This window comes from Podarcis bocagei, assembly GCF_964188305.1.
Source record: "Podarcis bocagei genome assembly, chromosome: 16".
In the NCBI taxonomy this organism is placed as follows: domain Eukaryota; kingdom Metazoa; phylum Chordata; class Lepidosauria; order Squamata; family Lacertidae; genus Podarcis; species Podarcis bocagei.
In genome coordinates, this window is record NC_138142.1 from 589,373 (window position 1) to 615,939 (window position 26,567).

The 26,567-nt window shown below is 44.2% G+C and overlaps 1 protein-coding gene across 3 annotated transcripts in view; it reads left to right on the forward strand.

The window, feature by feature from the left end:
• MYO18B (myosin XVIIIB) overlaps nt 1-26,567 on the forward strand; it is a 385,232-nt gene that overhangs the window by 113,216 nt on the left and 245,449 nt on the right. For all 3 annotated transcript variants that reach the window (XR_014002918.1, XM_081174521.1, XM_081174522.1), the window contains 3 exons: nt 4,500-4,673; nt 8,507-8,597; nt 22,641-22,833. Coding sequence is in view for 2 of the 3 variants with exons in the window: in XM_081174521.1 (XP_081030647.1) it covers nt 4,500-4,673; nt 8,507-8,597; nt 22,641-22,833 (458 nt within the window). In the remaining variant the exon portion in view is untranslated. The remainder of the gene's footprint in view (nt 1-4,499; nt 4,674-8,506; nt 8,598-22,640; nt 22,834-26,567) is intronic.

Genomic DNA, 26,567 nt, shown 5'->3' on the forward strand with positions numbered 1-26,567 from the left:
GTTTATGGGAATGGGAATGGATTACAAACATGACCCCCCCCTTTCTGCTCCGTAACAGTTGATCAAAGAGTTCACAATGATGTGTGAACAACTGACCTGGCACTGGCCAGTTTAAAGGACCCTAAGAAGGGAGAGTTGAGTGGTGGCAGTGACTTGTGGTTGAGCATCCATGACTGGCACTTAGAACTCCTTCCAGTAGCACCTTAAAGACCATCTAAGTTAGTTCTTGGTATGAGCTTTCGTGTGCATGCACACTTCTTCAGATGCCAGTGTATCTGAAGAAGTGTGCATGCACACGAAAGCTCATACCAAGAACTAACTTAGTTGGTCTTTAAGGTGCTACTGGAAGGAATTTTTTTTATTTTGACTATGGCAGACCAACACGGCTACCTATCTGTAACTGGCACTTAGAAGGCAGCCTGAGCAGGCACCCTGGTCCCCTGGGCACAGGCTCCTTGACCATGCTGAGATGTTTTGCATTTCTATTTCAATGATCATGGATTTTTAAAATCTGCATCTTTACTAGTGATGGGAAGATGTGCTACTTTTGGTTCTTTCAGTTTCTCATTTTTCCAAACTTAAATTCAGTCTTCCACATTTCCACAGCAATTTGTGATTTTCTTTTTGGAAAATTCTTTTTGAAAAATTCATCAGAATGTTCACATTAATGTTTCCCAATAAACACATTTTTGTATGCAGTTTTGACTAATACTATACAGTTTTGCAAGCAATTTCCCCAAACACAAGGCACATTTGTGTATTACTTTCACAAATATATTCATTTTTATACACATTTTCCCCCTAATATTTGCATTTTTGTTGTTGTAAATGTTGGTTGGCTGGAGAACTGCATCACAAAGTTTGGATAGGTGTAAATTTTGGTTGCCTTGAAATGTGAGCTGAGCTGACTTTCTCCTTGATCTATACATATAAATTAGCACATGAAAATTGTTTGCAATTCTGTGTCATCTTTTTTTGTGGGTGGGTGGGTGTGTAAATAACCACCCTAATGAAGAAAAAAAGTGGTACAGAAGTCAACATGAGGAACGTGCCCCTCTAGGCGCAAGATCCTTAGGTTGAAGGCTAAATCCCTGTTTATGCAACCAAATAGGAGGCCAGTTCCGTGTGCATACAGGTGGAGATGGGGACCTAGGGAGAAGTTTTAATGTGGAAGTGCATGGAAGCCACTGCGTGGATCAGGGCCTGGCTTCAGCTCCTCTATAAGCTCCTCTATAAGCTCCCTGGTCTGACTGGCTTCATTGCTGGAGCAACACCACCTGTCTAGCTCCACGCTCCAGCCTACTAGGACAGTACCTGCCATTAAGAGTCCAGTGGTTTGAACATGTTCCAGTAAGGACTGTTGGAGTCAAGGAGCCTGCTGCTCCTGCTTGCATTGTTTGCCAGCCCCACCTACCCTGCACCCTTGCCAAACTCCCCACCCCACTTGCCAACCCCCAATTTGCACTTCACCCAATGCCCCCATCCATAGCTACGGGGGGCTAGCTGGTTTTTTGTTTTCTTTTTTGCCCCAGAGGAACACCATTGAGGCTCCCAACCTGTGTGTACGCAAATGTTTGTGGAGAGGGCGCCAAACTGGGTTTTTGACCCAGGTGAAATGAAGCATAGTTTCACCCCTGCCCCCATCTCCTCATGCCTCCTTTAATGCCCCATATCCCTGTTGGAATATTCTAGAAAGAATAGAAAGAACTTGGTCTTAAACAGGTTGCTAGGCAATAGAAAAATCTACCCAGCAACAGGAGCCTTTATAAAGGGCATGTGATCAATAAGGGTCAGAGTGTCAAGTGTCAGTATGTAAATGAACATGAGTCAGCATTAGGTCTCTGGCTGGATGGCTGGAAGAGGAAAGGATTACGTATGTTATTTTATATTTGTATTTGACCAGTGTAATTTGTTGTAAATAATAAAGATACTCAATTAAAACAAAACTCTGTTGCAAGTCTATTAAAAGAAGAAAACCCAAGAGTAGATGCTGCACACACATCAACAATCCCCACAGCTCCTTCAAGTCCCCCATATGTTCACAGTTCCTCTCTCTCTTTCCCTGCATTGTTCAAAAGTCTGCTGTTGTTTAAAAATTGCCTTCTTTTTAGCTCCCCTGCCCTGAGTTCATGCAAATCCAGGACTGTGATGCAAATCCTTCCACAGATGAAAGACTTATGTTTTTATGCATAAAGGAGGACATACTTAAACTATCATGTAGTAGATAGGTAGCCGTGTTGGTCTGCCATAGTCAAAATAAAAAAATTCCTTCCAGTAGCACCTTAAAGACCAACTAAGTTAGTTCTTGGTATGAGCTTTCGTGTGCATGCACACTTCTTCAGAAGAAGAAGTGTGCATGCACACGAAAGCTCATACCAAGAACTAACTTAGTTGGTCTTTAAGGTGCTACTGGAAGGAATTTTTTTATTTAAACTATCATGGTTCTCCCCCTCCAAAAAAAGCATGAAAGGAATCTGAGGAATTGTGGTTTGGAATTGTAGGGTTTGAGGTTTTTGTTTTGCCTTATTTAGCTAGAGATTGCTAGTCCTGAGAAAAGGGGATTGACCATTTCAGACAGTTTGTCGGGTCAGCATGTGGGTGGCTCTTTCCCTTCTTGTCTTTTTTTCATCATGTCATAAGACTTAACCCAGTGAGAGACCTTGCTCCTTGCTCCATTGCCTTTCTATCCAGCTTCCAAGTTGCATATGTAGGACCTGGTTGACCTGGTTTCCTGCCAGCTTGTGGGTTCTGCAACTTATCAGTCTGAAGCTTTGCAGACTGGCTCATTCTGCAATTTGACTCTCTATTGATCCTTTTTGGGAAACATGAAGTTGAAGTGATTATCCCAGGGGATAAACGATTTCCTTGGAAATATATTCACCCAGTTGGTTTTGTGGGGGTGTGGCTGGGTGGCTGGGTGGCTGTAGCCTCATTTTTCCAGGATTGGCTGCTCCTTGCAGGAGGCCTTCCGGGCAATCCCACAAAGAGTCTTTCCAAAGGGGAGAGCAGTGGGCAGAGCTGGAGGCAGGGGAGTGGGCTCTTATTTTGTAGGTGCCCTTTCAAAGCCACCAGCAAATGCTGTGCTGCATTTCAGCGCATGGAAATATGACTCCTGCAGGGCAAAATCAAAGGCGGTGCTCAGAGGTGAAATGAAATCTAATTGCTACCATCAGTTTAATTCTGCTCTCTGTCTCGTTTATGAATGGCTGCCATCAAATTGCAGCTAATTACCACCAGCACTTTGTACGTGAACAGCCATTCATTTTCAGACCTGCTTCATTTCCTTCTCTCCCCCTCTCTTTAAAAAAAGTCTGCCTCATGAACTTGCTTTGGTTTTCTTTTCCTCTGGCTACCGTGCTCTATTTCTTTGGCCACTCTTAACGGAAACATAGCCCACCCAGGATACATCAACACTACAAACTTGATCCCCTTAGCCACATAGGCCCATGTGCAGAACTGGCCTTGTTACAGGGGACACTTAAAACATGTACAGTGGTACCTCGGTTTAAGAACAGCCCTGTTTACGAACTATTTGTTTTACAAACTCCGCAAAACCAGAAGTAGTGTCTCAGTTTGCGAACTTTACCTTGGTCTAAGAACGGAATCTGAACAGTAGAAGGGCCCCGGGTGGCGGAAGGCCTCATTAGGGAAAGCGTCCCTTGGTTCAAGAATGGTTTCAGTTTAAGAACGTACTTCCAGAATGGATTAAGTTCGTAAACTGAGGTACCACTGTACCGCTGTGAGTAATCGATTTCTTAGTGTGGCAGCACCCACCCTAGGGAACTCACTGCCTCTTGACACCAGGCAGGCATCTTCACTGTGCTCTTCAGCACCTGCTAAAAGCAGTTTTGTTTCTACAAGCTTACATGGATATGTAGAATGCTGACATGTGTTTTTAATCTGTTGTTGGTTTATATTTGATCTTAAATATGATTTGAATGTTTTCAGTAGCTGTTCTTAACTGTTATTGATTTTGCTGTTTTATTCTTTTTGCAAACCACTCGGACATTTTTTCTTCTTACAATTGGGTGGTGTATATAAAAATGATATGAAATAAATAGAATCATAGAATTGTAGAGTTGGAAGGGACCCCGAGGGTCATCCAGTCCAACCCCCAGCAATGCAGGAATCTCAGCTAAGGCATCCATGGCAGATGGCCATCATCCAACATCATGAACAACTCTCACTGTCAGAAAGTTCTTCCTGATGTTTAGTCGGAATCTCCTTTCTTGAAACCTGAAGCCATTGTTTTGAGTCCTACCCTCCAGAGCAGTAGAAAACAAGCTTGTTCCCTTCTTCCATGTGACACCCTTGAGATATTTGAAGATGGCTATCATATGTGAATTATATCAATATCATATTGTAAATTACAAATAAATAATTTGTCATTCACAAATCACAGAATTCACAAATTTAATCATTAAAAGTGAGCCAGAAGGAGTCGTCATGGAAAACAAAGGCTTCCTGAGCATAAGCCCCTTCCTCTCCTTTCTGTTCAGTTGGCAGGAAGCAGTTCATGCAGTTTGAGTGGGCCAACAAGGCAGCGGAAGTCCTTGGCTGTGATTTTGAGGAGCTCACAACAGCCGTCTTCAAGCACCACCTCCAGAGGATTATTGAGCAGGTCACGTCTGGAGCTGGAGGACAGCTCAGCCAGGACCAAGGCTGGTCGGATGGTAAGGGCCTTTCCTCATGCAAAGTTAGCAGGGGAAAGAGAGGCTCCGTTTTGACAATTCCCCTCCCTCCATCAACCTTGGGTTGAATATGCATGTTTGAATCCATCTTGGGAACAACTCAAACAGGTACAGATAGATTCCCCCCTACCCTCGGCCCATCTAGTGCAGCATCCTGTTTTCACAGTGGCCAGTCCACAAGCAGGACATGAGTGCAGTAGCAGCACTCTCCCTGCTCATGATTCCCATACTGGAAGCAACGTGTTGATGGTAAACTTATTTTCCATGAACTTGTCTAAACCACTTTCAAAGCTACCCAAGTTGGTGGCATCACTGTATCTTGTGGTAGTGAATCCCAAGGGTTAGCTATGTGCTCTGTAAAGAAGTGTTTCTGTTCTGAATCTCCCACCATTTAGCTTCACTAGATGACCCCTTTGGGTTCTGCTATTCAGAGAGAACAAGAAAAACTTTTTTTCTCCACTCTTTCTGCACAAGACATTGTTTGATACTCCCTGGGTTTTAGTTTTATGAGAGAGAAAAGCTTCTCTTTCACCGCACCATGCATAACATTATTAACCTCTGACCTGTACCCTCTTGCTCTCCTTTTCTTTAGAATAAAAATACCCAGTTGGTGTACCCTTTCTTTATAAGAGAGTTTATCATTTTGCTTGCCCTTTTCTGAACCTTTTTCAACTTTGCAATGTCCTTTTTGAGGTGAGGCAGCCAGAGTTGCACACAATATTTCAAGTGTGTTCACACCATAGATTTGTATAACAGCATTATAGTAAAAGCAGTTTTGCCCTTAATCCCTTTGCATATCATGGAATTCCCCTTGTAACAGGGACCTGTGAAGCTGCCCTGCTCACCCGACCTCAGTATTGTCAGTGTAGCAAACAGAAAGAGGCAGCTGAGGCTCACAGAGGCCATTCTCAGCTCTACTGCCAAAAAGGTCCTCCTTAGAGATTCCAAGCCCTGAACCATGAGCAGATTCCCCACACTGAAGTCTAAGGAAGGGCTATGGCCCAGGGACAGAGAACTTGCTTAGCACATGAAAGGTGCTAGGGTCAATCCCTGCCAGCTTCACCACATAGGATTGGGAAATACCTCTGTGCCTGGTGAGCCAATGATCTGGCTCAGTACAGGCAGCTTCCTGTGTTCCTATGGAGAATGATGGCCCACCAAATCCAATGCAGTCTGCTTTGGTTGACAGCAGTGCTGTTTTTTTTCCCCGAAAAAGAGGTGCCAGAACTCAACATGAATGTCTCCCTTGTTCTCTTATAATGGCAATGGCACCCACCGGAGAGGTGCCGGAATTAAGTTCTGGCCGAAAAAAAGCCCTGATTGACAGTAGCTGTCCTATGCCTGAGCTTAGGCCTGCTGACCAAGCACATTTCTTACCTGGAAGTTGCACCTGAGACCTTCTGTATGCAAAGCCAAGTGCTCTTTCACTGAGGTCTGGGTTCTTTCTGCGTATCACTTCTCTCTCTGCCTCTCTGTCACACACCTTATTGTTCTGCCTCTCTTAATTGTGGCACTCATGCAATGATTAGGTAAGTGTGGACACATTTGCAGGCAGTGATGCAGGAGGAGAGGAAGTGCTCACAACCCCGTATCCAAGGACCACTCCCCCCCTCCCTACTAACTAGCACTCTGTGGGCCACAGCATGCAAAGCCACCTTGTCAGAGGCAAATTGCCTTCAAATTTTTGACTACAACAGGGGCAATCAGAGGTAACATATTTTTTTTGTACTTGAACACAAAACAATGAGATTGGTTATTTAAAAATAAAACCCTTTTGATTTTCAGCCCTTTAAAAAAAAGGTAGCTAAGCACAGCTGGCTTTCCAAACAGCTCTTTGAATTGTAAATCTGCCAGGTATTTGAAAGCAGGAAAAGCGGGTTGGAGAAGGAAGGCGTAACCAAGATATTAGCTGCCTACTGAGAACTGGGACAGGCAACAAGCTGTTTGCGGCCAGCTTTCTTGCTGTTTTATGCCTTGACAACGCCCCCCTGCTTTTCTGTAACTCTTTTCATCTACTGCCTCCACCACCACCACTGCTACCTGCTTTTGTGCACTAAGTAACAACCAGTGTTTATTCGTGGCTGAAATTTGCTAAGGAATGGACCTGAAAACAATTTAGAAAAGATGCCAGCTGTAGTTGGTTTCCTTAGCAACGGGCTCAGGTTCCAAGCATGTAAAACCCTCAAAGAGGCACCTGCTTCCCCTTCTTCCTTCCTTAAACTCTCCTCCAATCAGTATTTCAAAGTCCCCTACCCCAATTCAGGTTTTTTTGCACCAGGAAAAGATCTGCCCTCCCAAGAGGAACAGGAGCGACAGAGCCGCTCCTGGTGCTGAATCCTGCAGCTGTTGGCAACATTTAAGATCTCTCAGTGCATCTAACTAACATTCAGATCAGTTTGGAAAAGGGACAACTGCAAAAGGACATGACAGAAGTTTATAAAATTATGCACAGGATGGAAAATGGAATATATGTATTTATAGAGTGAGCAATTTTTATCCCTCTCCCATTATACTAGAATGGGGAAGGAGGTAGTCACCAAATTAAATGGATTCAGAATGGAGGAAAGTCATTCTGCACACAGATAATGTTTGAAACTGTTTTTCCAAATGCAAACAACTTAGTGGAAGAAGACTGAACTTTATTGAACAAAATAGGCTTCTATACCCACATACAACAGTGCAAAACCTCCCCAAACAGACACAGTCAATGAACCCCCTTCTCATTTAACACACACACACACAAAAAAAAATAATCAATCCCCAACAAACATTTACCCAAGCAACCAACACTTAGTACCAGACCACTAACCCAAATCCCTCCTTAAGCCTAAGAAACAACAGCAGAGTGGCTCTTCTGTCTGGTTTGCAATGCAGCAACCTTGACCCACATCCAGGCACACTGCATTTAGGTTCAAGCCCTGTTATTTATACCCAGCCCAGATAGGCAAGGCTTAATGCCTCAACCGCCTCCACCTATACTGATTAGTGTCATGTCTACATACACCCAGTCCCATGATCTGGGTAAGCAAGCCCCAACTGGGCCTTCTTCAAGGGTAGAAGTGCTCCTGTAAGGACTTAAAGCGGCCTTAAATGAAGGGTTAATTGTGCAAGGCCACCAAGCCTCCTCATCCATCTTCCGTGTTTCCACTACAGGAACTCAGTGCCACAAGATGGATATGGACTTACATGGCTTTAAAACAAGCTGGGGGAGGTATGGGCCAATGGCAGTGGGCTGGGCTATTCCCTTCAAACCTCTACCTGTCCATCATGATTTGGATTTTTAATTTTGATAGTTTGTGTCCCATGCTGATTCCCTGTTGAAAAGTTCCAATGTGATGCTGGTGGTTTGGGTGCAGGTTGTATTGGAGACTGCGTGCCCCTCTCCTCGTTAGAATACGTCATGCATCTGATGGAGTGGCCTCCTGCATTACAGGGAGGAGGTGGACTAGTCCCTTCCAATGCTACAGTTCTATGATTCATACCCTCCAGACATTTTGGATGACAGCTGCCATCAGTCGCAACATCAGACAGCCCTGCTGGCTGGTGTCCACAGGAGCTGTCACTCAAACATTTGGAGGGCATCAGGTTGGTGAAGACTGGCTTATGCCATAACAAATGGTTAGTTTTCTTCAGGTACAACAAACCTTTTGCTGTTTTTTTCCTGCAACAGACAGACACAGCAGTTGCCCTGGTTGGAAATTGCTTCTGGTTTGATCGCAAAGCTCTGAACTAACAGCATGTGGGGAGGACTGCTGAGCATCCATGCCCAAAGGCACTGTCAGGAAAATTAAGCATTCTGTGTCTCTCTCCTTCAGGTCCCAAGATGACAGGTGTGGAGTGTGTGGAAGGGATGGCTGCGGGGCTCTATGAGGAGCTGTTTGCAGTTGTTGTGTCGCTCATCAACAGGTATGTTTGTCTTTGAATGCTGCAAACTCACTTTTGGAAAAGTAGGCCTTTCCTTGGCTAGATCACAAAGATGTGATGAACCATAGGAAGAGCTGAGGGGTTGTTGCATCTTTCTGGGTTTTCCACTGCCCATGACACCTACATTTTAAAAAAGACTTCAGTTGAAAGTTGGAGAATAAATGAGAGGCGGGTGTTTGGTATGGAGGGAATGCCATTTGTGAAAGATGCTTGCAGTGGAAGAAAGATGTGAAAGGGCCATAGCTCTGGGGCAGAACACCCACCTGGCATGCAGAAGGTCCCAGGTTCCATCTCTGACAGCATCTCCAGGGAGGACTGGGGAAGTCCCCTGTCTGATACTCTGGGAGCCACTGCCAGTCAGAGTAGACAACACTGAGCAAGGGGGACCAATGGTCTGACTCTGTCTAAGGCAACTTCCTGGGTTCCTGTGTGATCCTCCATCAGGGTGAGTGTCTTTAAATCATCTGTCGCTTTTGCTGTCCAAACATGTTGGAGAGAATATGTAGCATCTTAGTCTGGTTTTCTTGGATGTTGAACATAGAGAGCTAGGGAGACATCAGGGAAGAGCAGTGCCTTTTTATATGTGAAGTTTCATTTGCCTTCGAGATTCTCCTCCTCCTGCATGAGAACATAGTTCCACAATAGCTTTTAAATATGGTTTGCTGTACAGTTGTTGTCAATGTTAATGAATGGTGGTATTTAAATGTTTTTTAAATAAATAAGAAGATCATGTGTGTGCCTCAGCCATCAAGTAGCTGCCAGGGGTAGGGAGTTCAGACCCTCCACATGCCTTAACTGACTTTTAGCTCCACTAATGCTGACATCACTTTGTCCTCAGTTCTCCTCTTTGCAATCTAGATTCTTCTTGCACAGAAATCCCAAGGAGAATGTGGGGAGCTCTCAAGCACCCGGCAGGCCCGCAATCTAATTTTGGAAGCAAGTTCCATCTTCAAGGTGCAACTACAGAGCTCATTGGCCCCTTGAAGCACCTGAAATTCCCAGCATGTTGGGCCTCTTGGTTGGTGGGCCTTGGAGTCAGGCTTCCTGGGATGGACCTTTCCCAATTAGTGCTCATTTCCACACATAGGTTCAGCCTCTTTCCCATTCAGCAGTTGGGTTAGTTCCTGCCATGTCCTTACTTCCATTAAGTGGGACACCCTGTTGTTATCTGCATAGGTGTAAAGATGCATTTGTTTGTTTTGTTGTTGGTCTTTTTATTTTAAAAAAGAGAGCATGTGGAGTGAAAACTGTGGTGTGCTGAGAGCAACACTTGTTTACTTATTAATAATGGATGTGACTTTGCAGGATTGACACGAAGGTTACCAGCATGTTGAGATTAATGCGCCCGCTTGAGGGAGTCAAATAACAAGCTTCATATGGGACACGGAGAGGCTTGCTTCCTAATAAAAAGGCTTCATTAGACTGGATCCAAAGGTCAGGAGGGAGAGGCCTTGGTTGCCTCTTCTGTCCCAACAAGGTGGTGGTTGTAGTAATTACTAGATGTGCTGTCAATCTGCTGCTGTTGTTGCTGGGCTGGGGGTGGCTTTTCCTTGTGGCTTCACAGCTGCAGAAAATGCTGCTTAAAGCTTCATTGGGACCAGGCTTGGAAAGTGCTAGCAAATCCTCTTCCCAAATGCCACACCAGCCATTGATGTAGAGAGCACACCTCCTTGTGCAAAAATGCCATGTATCTAAGGAGTACGGCTTGCAAAAACTGTGTACATTGGCTAAAATTGCATACGGAAATGTTTGTGTTAGGAGCAGTGCAGCTAAAATGCTGGTGAGCATTTTTCAAAAAAAAAAAATCATAAATGCAAAAATGTGGTGAACTAAATTTAGCGTCCAGGGGGAAACCAAAATGGATAGATTCATCCTTCCTGTAAGGATATCAGGGGGTTACTCGAGAGCAATTAGGCGAATGCCTCCCTGGTAAGCTGTAAATCATAGAATCATAGAATCATAGAATCATAGAGTTGGAAGAGACCATAAGGGCCATCGAGTCCAACCCCCTGCCAAGCAGGAAACACCATCAGAGCACTCCTGACATATGGTTGTCAAGCCTCTGCTTAAAGACCTCCAAAGTAGGAGACTCCACCACACTCCTTGGCAGCAAATTCCACTGTCGAACAGCTCGTTATTGGTGCCAAAAAACCTTCACCATGCAGAGAGCCACTTTTCCGTGGCTCGCTCATTCACTGGCAGAATCTGAGAGTGAGCGGTCCTTAAACCTTCCCCAGCAGAGTAGTTTCTTGACGCCCAGTCTGCGCTTGCCCTCTCTGTGCGAAAGCCTACTGCGCAAGGAGGGCGTGGGTAACAGAGGACCTCTCTCCTCCCCGCTTTGCTCAGGCAAGGTGTCCTGGCACCGCCTCCAAGCCCTGAAGCTCCTCTCCACTGGAGGTGTGGTTACTCTCCTGCGCTGAGGAGGTGCTGCTTCCCACGATCTTTGGGGGCTCTCTGTAATCCACCCGGCTTTTCCCCTCTCTCCCCTGAGCCGATGGCAGTTCCCTGACACTTCCCTAGTTACATAGTTCTTAGATCAGAGAGATTTTCTTCTGCCTTCAAATCTTAGAGGGTTTATTCTCTGTCTTAGCACTCATCTTTGGGAGAATGTGGTATTTATGGCAACTTCTCTCTTGAATATCACCTTCACTGTGTGCTGCGCATGCATGCATTCTTCCTTTCCCAAATGCAAAAGAATCAACTTGGCCTTTTAAGTGACCCAAGTGGAAATGCAGCCTGTCATAACAACGTAAGAAGAGAGTCCTGTAGCTGGACCAGGCCAATGGGGACCCATCGAGTCCAGCATCCTCTCTTCACGGTGGCCAATCAGATGCCCATTGTGGGAAACCCACAAGCAGGACCCAAGCACAAGAACATTGTCCCACGCCCTGTGGTTTCTGGCATTCAGAAGCATTGCTGCCTCTCCCACTGTGGAGACAGAGCAGAGCCATCTTAGTCAATAGCCACTAAACCTCTTTTAAAGCCAAACATTGATGCTCTTTTTTGAGTTTAAAACAAACTTGAATAGCTTTTGGGTATCACTGCACTTTCAGAATTGCAGGGCACATCGTTAGCTATGACTTGAAATTCTCTGGAGTTAGGACTTCCGGGTTGGCGCCATCGATAATGGCGGATTCCCTCTGAGTTTCTGAGGGACCAGCTCCGCGGGATCGGGTCTGATCGCTGCAGCGAAGCGGGGACCCTTTAAAAATCACAGGCGGGTGAAGCCTGTGAACGTGGGGACTCGGCGGGCACCTTTTGCGCCCCCCAAGTTGCGAAGGGACCCTTTTAAGGGCTCCGGAGCGAGACGGGGTGAGCGGCGCGGTGCTGAGAGTTGACTGCTTCTTCCGCGGAGTGAAGCCGCATAGCCGTTATCGGAGAGCACTGACTTCTTCCTGGGAAAATTTGACTTTGAAAACAACTACCCGTGAGTAGGATTAAATTGGACTAAAAGAAAAAAAATAAGCTAATTTGGCACCAAAGCGGGAAGGTATAAACAGGAAGTCTGCCTTCCTTTCTTGTAAATAGATCAAAGCAAAGAGACTGTAAGCGGAAACTTGGAAAGACGTTTGAAAAAAAAAGACTTAAATCTTAACATCTGGAAAGCGATCTCCCCTCCGGATTGCAGGAGAGAAGGGGGGAAAGGTTTGAACTGTATTTATCTGCAAAAAAAGGGGAAAAGGAAGCTAAAATCCACCGCCTAAAACCTGGGAACGGACTGCCCTGCTCTGTGGAAAGCCTATCAGTAAGCAGAGGACTTTTGACAGCTAACTCTGCAGAAGAGATACAGTGTTTCTGAACTTCTCCTGGTTTTAAAGTAACTGATTAAGTGCAACTGAAACTGTTGTTTTTTGTGAATTGGGGGACTTATAAGGACTATTTTCTTTTCTAAAAGTTGCAAGCTTTGGCTGTTACTGTGTCCCCCTAGAGGAGGCTTGACATTGCTACAATAACAACTGGGCTAGAGGAACTTTCCATTCCAAAACAAATTCCAGACGTGGGAACGACCTTGGATTCTCATGAGAGTGTTATGGCAGATGGGAGAGGAAAGATAGAGTTGGCGCAGGAAAAAACTACTAGGTCTGGCAGACCCTATCGGACAGATCCTGCGTTGCAGTGAAGGGCTTCAACATCTGGACCATCTGGAATACCAGGGGCTGCACCTCCACAGGTTAAACCAAAAGTTATGTCGTCCGAAGACGTTCTGGCACAGGCACTTGGAAAAATTAATGAATCTTTGGAAAATTTAGCTAAACAAGTAGCTGAAACAAATAAACAAGTAGCTGAAGCATGAGTTAAAATTGACCAGAATACTACAAGTATCAATAATTTGGGACAGAAGGTGAACACCAACACAGAGTCTATTGAAAAATTATTACAGGAATCTGCTTCGACCCAAAAGATAGCTGAAGAAGCAAAAGATATAGCAACTGCTACTCAAGAGAAGATACCGCCGGTATATAAGCAACTTGAGGACCACGGTTTGACATTGTCTATGATTGAATTGAAAGAGAAACAAAGAAATTTAAGAATCAGGGCTGTACCAGAACATGAGAAAGACAATTTGGCTGATTTTCTTATGCAGGAATTTACAGATTTCTGGCAACAGGATTTGGGGAAGGAAGAATTTAAGATAGTGAGTGCATTTAGACTTGGAAGAGGAGGAAGGAGGAACAAGGTGAGAGACTGCTTGATTACCTTTCGAACAAAAGAGGAAAGAGACAAAATCTTGAATCTGCATTACCAAAAGACTTTGGAAATTTACGACTCAAGTGTGGAGATATTCAAGGACATTCCAAAACATCTTTTGGACTTAAGGCTCAATTACGGAGATCTGGTTGCCCTGCTGAGAAGAAATAGAATCCTCTTTAGGTGGGAATTCCCTCAAGGCCTGTCCTTTAAATATAAAGGAAGAAAGATAAAAATAAGATCAGTCAATGACAAAGATAGGTTTCTGAAGGATCACAGAGAAGATCTACAGAAAGAAGTGGAATCCGGAGAAGAGCCAAAAGCACTGGAAAAAGGAATACTAGATATAGCAAACTTATCTTTTGGATTGCATGGCCCAGAGAAAGAGACACCACTGACAGAACAAGAACAGACACTTGCCACAGTTGGAGGTAAAGCGAAGTAACCCCATCATGGCTCTGCAACTGTTAAGTTGGAATTGTAATGGTTTGAATTCTCGGAAGAGAAAAAGTGTTTTTCATTTACTAAAAGAGGAACAATTGGACTTGATTTGTTTTCAAGAAACACATGTAACAAGGTTACACAGGAAACTACTGATTAATAAGAGATTGGGACAGGAGTTTATCTCATCTGACAAAGTTAAAAAGAGAGGAGTTGTGATATATGCAAAGGAGAGACTATCACCAAAATTAATTTTTAAAGATGACCAAGGAAGATTTTTGGCAATTGAAATTCAAGTTCAAGGAGAGAAATTTTTGATAGGAATTTATGCACTGAATGAGGAGAAATCTGAATTCTTTAAAAAGTTGCATGAGACCTTATTGGATTATTTGGATTACAATATGATTTTGATGGGGGATATGAATGGAGTAGTATCTACAAACATGGATAAGGCACAAAGAGAGGTAGTTACCAAGGATGGTAGACTACCGAAAACATTTTTTGAGATGACAGACAATTTTGATTTAGTGGACACTTGGAGAACAAAGAACCCCTTGGGAAGAGAGGGAACCTTCTTTTCTGAAGCTAAGATGACATGGACTAGAATTGACCAAATATGGGTAACTAGAGGAATGGCACCAAAGATAAAGAAAGTGGAAATCTGCCCAAAAACCTGCTCCGACCATAATGAAGTAAGGATGGAGTTGAAACTAACATCAACTGGCTCCTTTAGATGGAGGATGAATGACACCTTATTTAGAGATGAAGTGCTTAAGAAGGCCCAAAAAACCTTGAGAGATTATTTTGAGATAAATATGAGCACCAATGTGGAAAAAAGAGTAATCTGGGACGCAAGCAAAGCCGTCATGAGAGGGTTCCTGATACAACAGAATGCAATAAAGAAGAGAAGCCAAAATGACAAGAAAGACAAAATTTTGGGGAAAATAAAAGAAAGTGAGAAGAAATTGAGAGCAAAACCAAAGTCGCAGGAGATTTTGAGAGAAATAAAGTTATATCAAGTACAATATATGGAAATGATGAATCAGGAAATAGAATGGAAAATTAAACAAATGAGACAAAAAACATTTGAATCAGCTAATAAATGTGGGAAATTGCTGGCCTGGCAAATGAAAAAAAGACAAAAACTAAATACTATCACAAATTTAGAAGTGGAAGGAAAGAACATACACAATCCAACTGAGATTAGAAACTGTTTCCAGAGGTATTTCAAACAACTATACACACAAGGGCCACAGAAAGAAATGGACATAGACCATTTCTGAAGACAAAAGGATTACAAAAAATCTCTCAAGAAAGTAAATTAATGTTGAATTATAAAATAACTGAACAGGAAGTAGAAGGTGCCATCCAAAACATGCACTTGGGCAAATCTCCAGGACCGGATGGGCTGACTTCTAGATATTATAGATCCTTGAAAGAGTGGTTAATACAGCCTTTAAAGGAAGTCTGCAATGAAATACTGGAAGGGAAAAGGGCACCAGAGTCGTGGAAAGAGGCGTACATTACACTTATACCAAAAACAGAGACTGAAAAAACTCAGCTTAAGAACTACCGCCCCATATCACTACTTAATGTGGATTACAAAATCTTTGCAGACATTTTGGCCAAGAGATTGAAAAAAGTGTTGATGGAAGAGATTCATAAAGACCAAGCGGGCTTTCTCCCGGGAAGACATTTGTCTGACAATCTGAGGAATATAATTGATATTTTGGAAAAACTAGAAGTGAACATAAATACTAAAGCAGTTTTGATATTTGTGGACACAGAGAAACCCTTTGATAATATTTCTTGGAGTTTTATGAAGAAGAACCTACAGGGGATGGGGGTAGGCCAAGGCTTTGAAAACGGTATAAGTGCAATTTATTCAGAACAAAAGGCTAAACTAATTGTAAATAATGTAGTGATGGAAGAATTTAAGATAGAAAAAGGGACACGACAAGGTTGCCCAATTTCCCCATTGCTTTTTATATTGGTCCTGGAGGTTTTGCTGAATATGATAAGAAGGGACCGGTTGGTTAAAGGTATACAGGTCGGAGCCAAACAGTACAAATTGAGAGCGTTTGCAGATGATTTAGTATTGACGTTACAGGAGCCAGAATCTAGTACCAAAAGAGTTTTAGAACTGATTCAAGAATTTGGTCAAGTTGCAGGATTTAAGTTGAATAAGATTTAAGTTGCAGGATTTAAGTTTAAATCAGAACCAGTGAAGGCGGTGAAGGTCCTGTGTGAGTGCCTGGAGGCGGTTGGAGGATGGATGGCGGCTAACAGATTGAGGTTGAATCCTGACAAGACAGAAGTACTGTTTTTGGGGGACAGGGAGCGGGTTGGTGTGGGGGATTCCCTGGTCTTGAATGGGGTAACTGTGCCCCTGAAGGACCAGGTGCGCAGCCTGGGAGTCATTTTGGACTCACAGCTGTCCATGGAGGCGCAGGTTAACTCTGTGTCCAGGGCAGCTGTCTACCAGCTCCATCTGGTACGCAGGCTAAGACCCTACCTGCCCATGAACTGTCTCGCCAGAGTGGTGCATGCTCTAGTTATCTCACGCTTGGACTACTGCAATGCGCTCTATGTGGGGCTACCTTTGAAGGTGACCCAGAAACTGCAATTAATCCAGAATGCGGCAGCTAGACTGGTGACTGGGAGTGGCCGCCGGGACCACATAACACCGGTTCTGAGAGATCTGCATTGGCTCCCAGTACGTTTCCGAGCACGATTCAAAGTGTTGGTGCTGACCTTTAAAGCCCTAAACGGCCTCGGTCCTGTATACCTGAAGGAGCGTCTCCACCCCCATCGTTCAGCCCGGACACTGAGATCCAGCGCCGAGGGCCTTCTGGCGGTTCCCTCATTGCGAGAAGTGAGGCTACAGGGAACCAGACAGAGGGCCTTCTCGGTAGTGGCGCCCGCCCTGTGGAACGCCCTCCCTTCAGATGTCAAAGAGATAAATAATTACCTGACATTCAGAAGACATCTTAAGCCAGATGGGCGGGATATAAATAATAAATTATTATTATTATTATTATTATTATTATTATTATTATTATTATTATTAGTCAAAGACCAAGGTTTTAGAGAAAAATTTAACACCAATGGAGAGAGAGAGGTTCCAGAACGAGACAGGTTTAACAGTGGTTAAGAAAGTTAAATATTTGGGGATCAACATGACAGCAAAAAATGGGAATTTATTCAAAGACAACTATGAAAAATGCTGGGTTGATGTGAAAAAAGATTTAGAAATTTGGTCAAATTTGAAGCTTTCACTGCTGGGCCGTATTGCTGTGATAAAGATGAATGTATTGCCAAGAATGTTGTTTTTGTTCCAAACATTGCAAATTGTGGACAAAATGGACTGTTTCAAGAGGTGGCAGAGAGATATTTCTAAATTTGTCTGGCAGGGCAAGAAGCCTAGAATAAAATTTAAAATACTAACAGATGCAAAGGAAAGAGGTGGATTTGCCCTGCCAGACTTTAAACTTTACTATGAATCAGCAGCTTTTTGCTGGTTGAAAGAATGGTTGCTTCTTGAAAACACTGACATTTTGGATTTAGAAGGTTTTAACAATGTATTTGGATGACATGCATATCTGTGGTATGATAAGGTCAAAGCACATAAAGCATTTAAAAATCACATTGTCAGGAAAGCATTGTGTAATGTCTGGATAAGATACAAGGATTTATTGGAAAATAAAACTCCAAGGTGGTTGTCACCGATGGAAGGAAAAGCTCTGAAAAAGCTCAATATGGAGGCCAAATGGCCGAAATATTGGGAAATTTTGGAACAAGACGGAGATAGATTGAAATGGCAGAGTTTTGAGAAATTAAAAAACAAAGTGCGAGACTGGCTTCATTATTATCAGATAATGGAGACATATAATTTGGATAAGAAAATTGGTTTCCAGGTGGAAAAATCAAAATTAGAAACGGAACTGTTAGAACCTAAAACTAAGATTTTGTCAAAAATGTATAACTTGCTGTTGAAATGGAATACTCAGGATGAAACGGTGAAATCTGCTATGATTAAATGGGCACAAGATGTTGGACGTAACATTATGTTTGCTGACTGGGAACAGTTGTGGACCACAGGTATGAAGTTTACAGCATGTAATGCCTTGAGAGAGAATATTATGAAAATGATTTACAGGTGGTACATGACCCCAGTCAAGCTTGCAAAAATCTATCATTTGCCCGATAATAAATGTTGGAAATGTAAAGAAACTGAAGGTACATTCTTTCACCTTTGGTGGACGTGCCCAAGGATTAAGGCTTTCTGGGAAATGATCTATAATGAACTGAAAAAGGTATTTAAATATACCTTCTTGAAGAAACCAGAGGCCTTCCTCCTGGGCATAGTCGGCCAATTGGTGCTAAAGAAGGATAGAACTTTTTTTATGTACGCTACAACAGCAGCAAGAATACTCATTGCAAAGTATTGGAAGACACAAGATTTACCCACTCTGGAAGAATGGCAGATGAAGCTGATGGACTATATGGAACTGGCAGAAATGACTGGCAGAATCCGAGACCAGGGAGAAGAGTCGGTGGAAGAAGATTGGAAGAAATTTAAAGACTATCTACAGAAATATTGTAAAATTAATGAATGTTAGAATGATGTTGGATAGAAATTAAGTGGTTTCCAGCTGTAATGCTTTAAGGGAATATGAAAAATGGGTTGTTAAATAGGGAAAAATCTAATGTTACTATTTTAAGACCAAAGATTAGGATAAACAAAGAGGGTAAGGATTTGCTGAGCCAACAAATTGAACTGGAATACAAAAAAGGGAGGTATGAGGAGGTCCGGGAAACAAGCTAAGGAAAATAAGTAATAGAAAAATGGAGTGGTTTTTAATCATTTTTATTTTGTATTTTCTTTTCTTTTTCATTTTGTATTGTAATATCTTAAAAAATCTTAATAAATATCTTATAAAAAAAAGAAATTCTCTGGAGTTAATCCTAAATAGAGATTTAGTTTGTTCCGGGAACTGGGCAGAGGTGATGCGGATAGCCACAAGCAGTGCTTTTTTCTGAGGGTATGGAGGGGTATGCATACCCCTAAACATTTTGTGAATCTAAGTTTGGCCTCATTGAGGGGCAGTATTTCAATATGAGTAGGAAAATTAGAGTACCCCAGCCTAAACATTTTTCAAGAAAAAAAGCACTGGCCACAGGTGCTCCTTCAGGGAGAAGGCTTCTAGCCATTGCAGGCAACATGTTTTGTTAACAGTCTCCATTTGAAACAAAGCAAACTTCCCTTCATACTTGTCATTGGCACACAGGTAGCCAGATGTTGCTTCTTGCCTTGTTCAGTCAGGCTGGAGAAGGTGGGGACACAATTCGATGTGGGGCCAAGTCTCCAGTACACTTTGCTGTGTTTCAGGCTGATATTTCCTGCCACATTTCCTATCAGTGTTTGTAAAAAGCAAAAAAAAAAAAAAGGTTCTGACCTCCCTTTGTTGCCTCAGCCTGGCCCTCGGACCCTTGTCGGCATAAAAGAGTCCACGAGAAAAGTATCCTTGCAGAGTACTTTCTGCTTTTATTTTTAAAAGTCTTTCTGCAAAAGCGACTGACCAACTGCACACACACCAACACTACCAGCTTTCACTAACCAGCCAATCAACACAACCCAAACTAACATTTCTCACACTATATATACAACCCGGTGCAGGCCGCTGACTCATGCTGACCCAGCTTTTTTAAGCATTAAAGAAGCAGCATCCAATTTTTAGCCCTGACATTTCCTACCATTCCTGCATAGTAAAGCTTGCAAAAGGGGAAGAATGTGGCTCTTTCAAAGCTGTTGTTTCATGGGTGCTCAATGATGTCTGGGCTATGAAGGTGATGTGCACAGGAAGCTGGAGTGATCTATCCTGCTCATATACAATTTTCTGAATGTTGCTTGTGTGCTTTGGCCCTGCTCATATGTGGGAGGAACCTGGAATAGACAAGGTGGGTGACACCTGGCTTGAGAGCAGTACATGTGAAAAGGATCTAGGTTGACCACAAACTTGACATGAGCCAACAGTGTGACACGGCAGCTAAAAAAGCCAATGCAATTCTGGGCTGCATCAATAGGAGTATAGCATCTAGATCAAGGGAAGTAATAGTGCCACTGTATTCTGCTCTGGTCAGACCTCACCTGGAGTACTGTGTCCAGTTCTGGGCACCACAGTTCAAGAAGGACACTGACAAACTGGAATGTGTCCAGAGGAGGGCAACCAAAATAGTCAAAGGCCTGGAAACGATGCCTTATGAGGAATGCCTAAGGGAGCTGGGCATGTTTAGCCTGGAGAAGAGGAGGTTAAGGGGTGATATGATAGCCATGTTCAAATATATAAAAGGATGTCATATAGAGGAGGGAGAAAGGTTATTTTCTGCTGCTCCAGAGAAGCGGACACGGAGCAATGGATTCAAACTACAAGAAAGAAGATTCCACCTAAACATTAGGAAGAACTTCCTGGCAGTAAGAGCTGTTCGACAGTGGAATTTGCTGCCAAGGAGTGTGGTGGAGTCTCCTACTTTGGAGGTCTTTAAGCAGAGGCTTGACAACCATATGTCAGGAGTGCTCTGATGGTGTTTCCTGCTTGGCAGGGGGTTGGACTCGATGGCCCTTGTGGTTTCTTCCAACTCTATGATTCTATGATTCTAAGGTTACAAGGGACATTGGCATCAGCCTGTGATGACATGTTGGGTCCCTCCCAACTCTGGTTTCCCTTTTTGAAATATGGCAACCCTAATCCTTCATATTGTTCCAAAAGTTGTGTGCCACCCCCACCCCAACTCTGCAAGATTCCTGGGGGTTCCAGGCACTCACCCAGAGTCTGTGTTCCTTTAAAGTATTGAGAAACATCAGGGACCGTCATGGCCTTAAGAAATATGGTTTATTCACTTATTTACACCTTCAATCTGCATGGAGGGAGTCCAGCTCTTACAGCATGCCTTCAGCCAGCCTGTCCAAAATGAATCCCAGTCTTTCTTCTTCCCAGCAGCCCTTACTCAAAACTCCCTTTCCCAGTTACCCTGGCAGCCTTCCAAACCCCCAGTCTCTGTTCACCCCTCAGGGCAAAGGAAAGGACAGTTCTCTTGCATTGCCAATGGCTCTCCATGATTCTGTATTATTTCTTAATGACCCTAGCTTGACTGGGTCATTTTGCATAGGCTAGCCCAGGGGTTCCTCTGTGGCTTGTATTTCTCCCTTCACATCCCAAATAATCAAAATCCTACCATTTATAATTTTATAGGGTTTATGGGGGTCTCCCCCCAAAAAAACTATAACACCATGTTTAGACTATGACTCCCATAAACCCTGACTATTGGCTGTGCTGGACTGGAGCCGGTGGGAACAAGGAACCTGCTGATGGCAACATGTGAGGGGCACTGCTGGGCCCCTGAACCAGTTCATGTCTGCCTTTTCTTTCATGGGTGGTGGGAAGCTGAAAGTAGATGGTGCTGCTGAGCTGCAATCCTGCTTTCTGCTTTTTAAATTATTGCAAGGAAGGTTTTTACATGAGAGGGTGCCTGGGAAAGAGAGAAGGGGGCCAGAGAGAAGCCCAGACAGTCCTCGGATTAAGAGCCTCCATGGCACCCTCTGGAGGCTTCACCCAGAGCAAAAGTCCTGGCAAACCCCCTTAGTTTCACCCCTGCAAGAACCTTTGGCCTGGTCTGGAAGCAGATGGGTAGCCTGTGCAGAGATTTTAACAATGGTGTTCCATGTTGCTGACCCCTTCAGCATTCTGGCCACTGGATTCTGCACCAGCTTCTGCACCAGGTGCAATGGCAGCCTCACACAGAGCACATTAGAATCATAGAATCATAGAGTTGGAAGAGACCACAAGGGCCATCGAGTCCAACCCCCTGCCAAGCAGGAAACACCATCAGAGCACTCCTGACATATGGTTGTCAAGTCTCTGCTTGCAGTAATCCAACCTTGAGGTTGCCAAGGCATGGATTACAGTGGTCGGGCTATCTCCATCCAGGAACAGCTGTAGCTGGTCAACCAGATGAAGCACTCCTTTTACCTTGCTCTGCTGAAACCAAAATGTGGCATCTATTCCAATGAAATATGTATCTGGCTTCTACCAGTCAGCAGGTTTTGACATCTGCTGCTAAACCTTGTAAGGAGTGAATGCTCTTTGTGCAAGCAAGGTCTTTTTAAAAGCCTTCCTTGGGTCCCAAACATTGAAAAGACTACCTGGAGTTCCATCCACAGCCAGAGGCCTTGAGATGATCTCTGCAGATATTGGACCACAAAGTCTTTGGATGTCTTGCTCGCCTTCTTAAACTAGAATGCTACAGACATAGGTCAGACCCTGGGGCCATCTAGCCCATCATCTCTCCATGATTTCAGGCAGAAGTCTATGGCAGTCTTAACAAGAGATGTGGTACAGTGGTTAGAAGAAAGGAGATTCCGACTCAAAATCAGAAAGAACTTTCTAACAGTAACAACTGTTTGACAGTGGAATGGTTTCTCCTTCATTGGAGGTTTTTAAGCAGAGGTTGGTTGGCCATCTGTCGTGGGTGCTTTAGTTGATATTCCTGCACTGCAGGGGGTTGGACAAGAGGACCCTTGGGGTCCCTTACAATTCTACAATTCTGTGATTCTATGATTTGAGGGTTGGACTACGATACGGCAAACTAGGGTTCAAATAATCCCACTGGGTGACCTTGGGCCCGTCACCGCCTTTCAGCCTAACCTACCTCAGAGGGTTGTTGTGGCGATGAAATGAGGAGGAGGGGGGAGAACCACGTATACCACCTTGAGCTCTTTGGAGAAAAGAAAGTAGGGGTATAAATGAAGTACACAAATAAATAAATGAACATCAAAGACCAGACCTGGATTTTGCATGGAAACAAGGCGCTCTATCCTAACCACCCTTTCCCTAGGTCCTTCTCTTCAAGTTCCCTCTCCATGGCCTCGATCATGGTGGTGGACACGCCTGGCTTCCACAACCCCCGGCACCAGAAGAGAGAGCGTGCAGCGACTTTTGAGGAGTTCTGTCACAACTATACACAGGAGCGGCTGCAGGGCCTCTTCTACAAGAGAACCTTTGTGTCTACACTGGAGAGGTACCAGGAGGTGAGTCTCCACAATCTGGTAACTTCCAGGTTGGATTATTGCAACACGCCCTACTTGGTGCTGCCCTTGAAGGCAACTTGGACACTCCAGCCAGTCCTAAATGCAGCAGCTAGATTACTGAATGGGGTTGCCTATAAAACAGCTGCATTGGCTGCCAACTCATTTCCAGGCCCAATTTAAGGTGCTCACATCAGTGTTCAAAGCCTTAAATGACTCAGGCCAACAATATCTAAAATACCACCCACAGACCCCATTGGGTGCTGAGATTGGAAGAGGGGGCCTCTTGGTTGTTCCACTACTTTCAGAAGTTCAGGGGTCAGCAGCCCAGGAGAGGGCCTTCTCTGTGGCAGCCCTTAAGCTGTGGGAATCCCTCCCCACAGAGGGCACCTGGCACCTTCATTGTACAGCTTCTGGAAAATGCTGAAGATGCAGCTCTTTGCTCTGACCTTTGGCACTTGAGATACATATTTTTAAAGACCCACATAATCAATGTGAGTGTGAGTTGTTTAACCTGTTTTTAATGCTGTGTTTTAATTATTGCAAACAACTGTGCTGTTGTGGTAAGTAGGTGGCGCTGTGGTCTAAACCACTGAGCCTATGGCTTGCTAATCAAAGGTCGGCAGTTTGAACGACGAAGTGAGCTCCCGTTGCTCTGTCCCTGCTCCTGCCAACCTAGCAGTTCGAAAGTACATCAAAGTGCAAGTAGATAAATAGGTAGCGCTCCGGCGGGAAGATAAATGGTTTTTCTGTGTGCTGTTCTGGTTTCGCCAAAAGCGGCTTAGTCATGCTGGCCACATGACCCGGAAAAACTGTCTGCGGACAAACGCTGGCTCCCTCGGCCAGTAAAGCGAGGTGAGTGCCGCAATCCCAGAGTCATTCGTGGCTGGACTTAACTGTCAGGGATCCTTTACCTTTTTTAACTGTGCTGTTGACCAAAAAAATTGAGTATGCCTCGTACAGCGCTCCCTGTCAGGCTCCAAGCAGTTGCTTTTCTCTCTCTCTTTGCATGTGTGTATTTGGGTCAGGATCAGGTGGACGTGGAAAAGCTGGGGATCACTAGACCAACAAATGAGAATAAGTTGGGATGCCCTGAGAGGGAAAAGCCAGTCAGGGGTTACGATCCAAAGCAGCCATAAAACGAAGGTAGCAGGAGCATCAGAGTGTTGTCCTAACAGCAGAGGTGAATCGGTTGGATGGAAGAGTGAGCTCTGAGGTTAAGCAGGCTGGTTCTGCAGCCTAGAAAATGCCCTTGAAACATCAAGCTCAGCAGAAGCAGAGTGTGGGTGGATCAGGAGGTGAGGCATGGGATCAAACCACTCCAGGCACCTTCTGATAGTTCAGCTCAAAACCCAGAGTCCTCTCCCTGAGAATGGAACAAAAAGTTGCAGTATGGAGTACTGCTATTCATTGTTGTGCCTGCCAGCCAATCAGGCTCTTTCCATTCACACTTACCGTATTTTTTGCACCATAACACTCACTTTTTCCCTCCTAGAAAGTAAGGGGAAATGTCTGTGCATGTTATGGAGCGAATGCCTATGGGTGGCGGGGGGGGGGATCTGCTGCAGTCATGAGCAGAGGATCCATGGTTCCCCTTCCTTCCCTCCTCCGTGGCTCGCTTTGAAACAGCAAAGCAGGAGAGGAGCCGCTTACACAGGTGTCAGTGGCTCCTGTCTGGTTGGCTGCTTTAAACCGTGCTCTCTGTCCCTCTCTCCTCCCCACTCAGCTCGCTAAATAGTAGCAAAACTTTTCAGCTCTCTAAGCTGGGGAGGAGGGAGAGAAGCAGAGCCTGCTTGTTTTAAAGGAGCAAAGCGGGAGAGGAGAGGAGCCTTCTCCCCTTATACCCCTCTTCTGCATTATTAGCAGCATCCTTCTCCACACACCTCACGCATGCTCCTTGTCCCTTGAGTGCTTTTCCTTCCCTCCCCACTTAAAACGTGGTCACAAAGCACGGATTCACATGGATCCTCAGGATTTTTGCATTGGGCTACCCCAAACTCACCGTCAGATCACATGTCTGTGGCCACAGCATGAACCACAAAAAACATACATCCACTGTTTCGTTTAGAATATTTTTTTTCTTGTTTTCCTCCTCTAAAAACTACGTGCGTGTTATGGTCAGGTGCGTGTTATAGAGCGAAAAATACGGTACTTACTTTTTATGTAAGTAATTCATTAGGAATTACAAATATAGGCCATCATAAAACATCCATATATAAAATTCTAAAATATATACAAATAATACTCCATCCTATTAACACCTTTTCCCACTTCCCCTTCCCCAGATAGACACTCAGCATTCTCTGGCCCCTGAGCATCCTCACTGGCCTGTTTCAGGGCTTGCTTTCCCCCCTCCTTAAGATTTGCCCCCAAATATTTTTCTGCTTCTGCAACCCTTGAAGCCCCCGTTTTTGTCCCATCTTGCGCGAACCCCATCTTCATTTTGGGGAAAAGTGACAAGCGGGGTGCCGCAGGGTTCTTTCCTGGGCCATTGTTGTTCATCATTTTTATAAATGAAGGAATTGAGGGGGTGCTTATCAAATGTGCAGATGACACCAAACTGGGAGTGGTAGCTAATGCCACAGAAGACAGAATTGAGTTTCAAAATGAGCTTAACAGAATTGGGAAATGGGCCCAGGTTAACAAAATGAATTTCAATAGGAACAAACTTAAGGTTCTGCACTTAGGCAGGAAGAACAAGATGCACAAATATAAGATGGGGGACACCTGGCTTACTAGCAGTAAATATGAAAAGGATCTAGGGGTCTTGGTGGACAACAAGCTTAACATGAGTGTGATACAGGAGCAAAAAACCCTAATACTATACTAGGCTACATCTAAAGAAGTCTAGTGTCCAGGACAAGGGAAGTAATAGTTCCACTCTATTCTGCCTTGGTGAGAAGAATATTGACAAGCTGGAAAAGTGTGCAAAGTTGGGCAGCCAAGATGATCAAGGATCTGGAAAGCAAGCCTTATGAGGAACAGTTGCTGGGTATGTTTAGCCTGGAAAAGAGGGCTGTCCCTCTTCTATGTAAGAGGGAACAAGCTTGTTTTCTCCTGCTCTGGCTTCAAGTTTCAAGAAAGGAGATTCCAGCTAAACATCAGGAAAAACTTTCTGACAGTAAGAGCTGTTTGAGAGAGGAACTGTCTCCCTAGGGAGGTTGTGAACCTTGAAGGTTTTTAAGTAGAAGCTGTATGGCCACCTGTCATGGATGCTTTAGTTGAGATTCCTGCATTGTGTGGGTTGGAGTAGATGATCCTCAGGGTCCCTTTCAACTCTACAGTTCTATGATTCTATGATCTTTACTCAGCACCTGGATTTGCAAAGAATATATGATGAATGGGGTGTAGAATCCACAACATTTTTGTGGGGAAGCTCCCCATTTCAAGGAAATGACTAGGTCTTGTGTGGTGCATTCTCCCGATGTCCTCTTATTGTCAGGGCACCCATTGCTTATGAAGCCTGCTTAATATTTACCCCACCCCCGCCATTGCGACAAGAATGACTTGGAAGATGGGAGACAACTCTGGCTCCAGAGGAGTTGGCACTTCAAAGAGGTTGCTTTGATCAGCAAGCTTCAGAGTGCCACGAAAGGCAGAGAGAAAAAGTAAAAATACGCGACTATATATGTGTGTGTGTGTGTGTGTGTGTGAGAGAGAGAGAGAGAGAGAGAGAGAGAGAGAGAGAGAGAGAGAGATGGGTTCTTTTGTTCTATCACTCAAATATAAACTCTGTC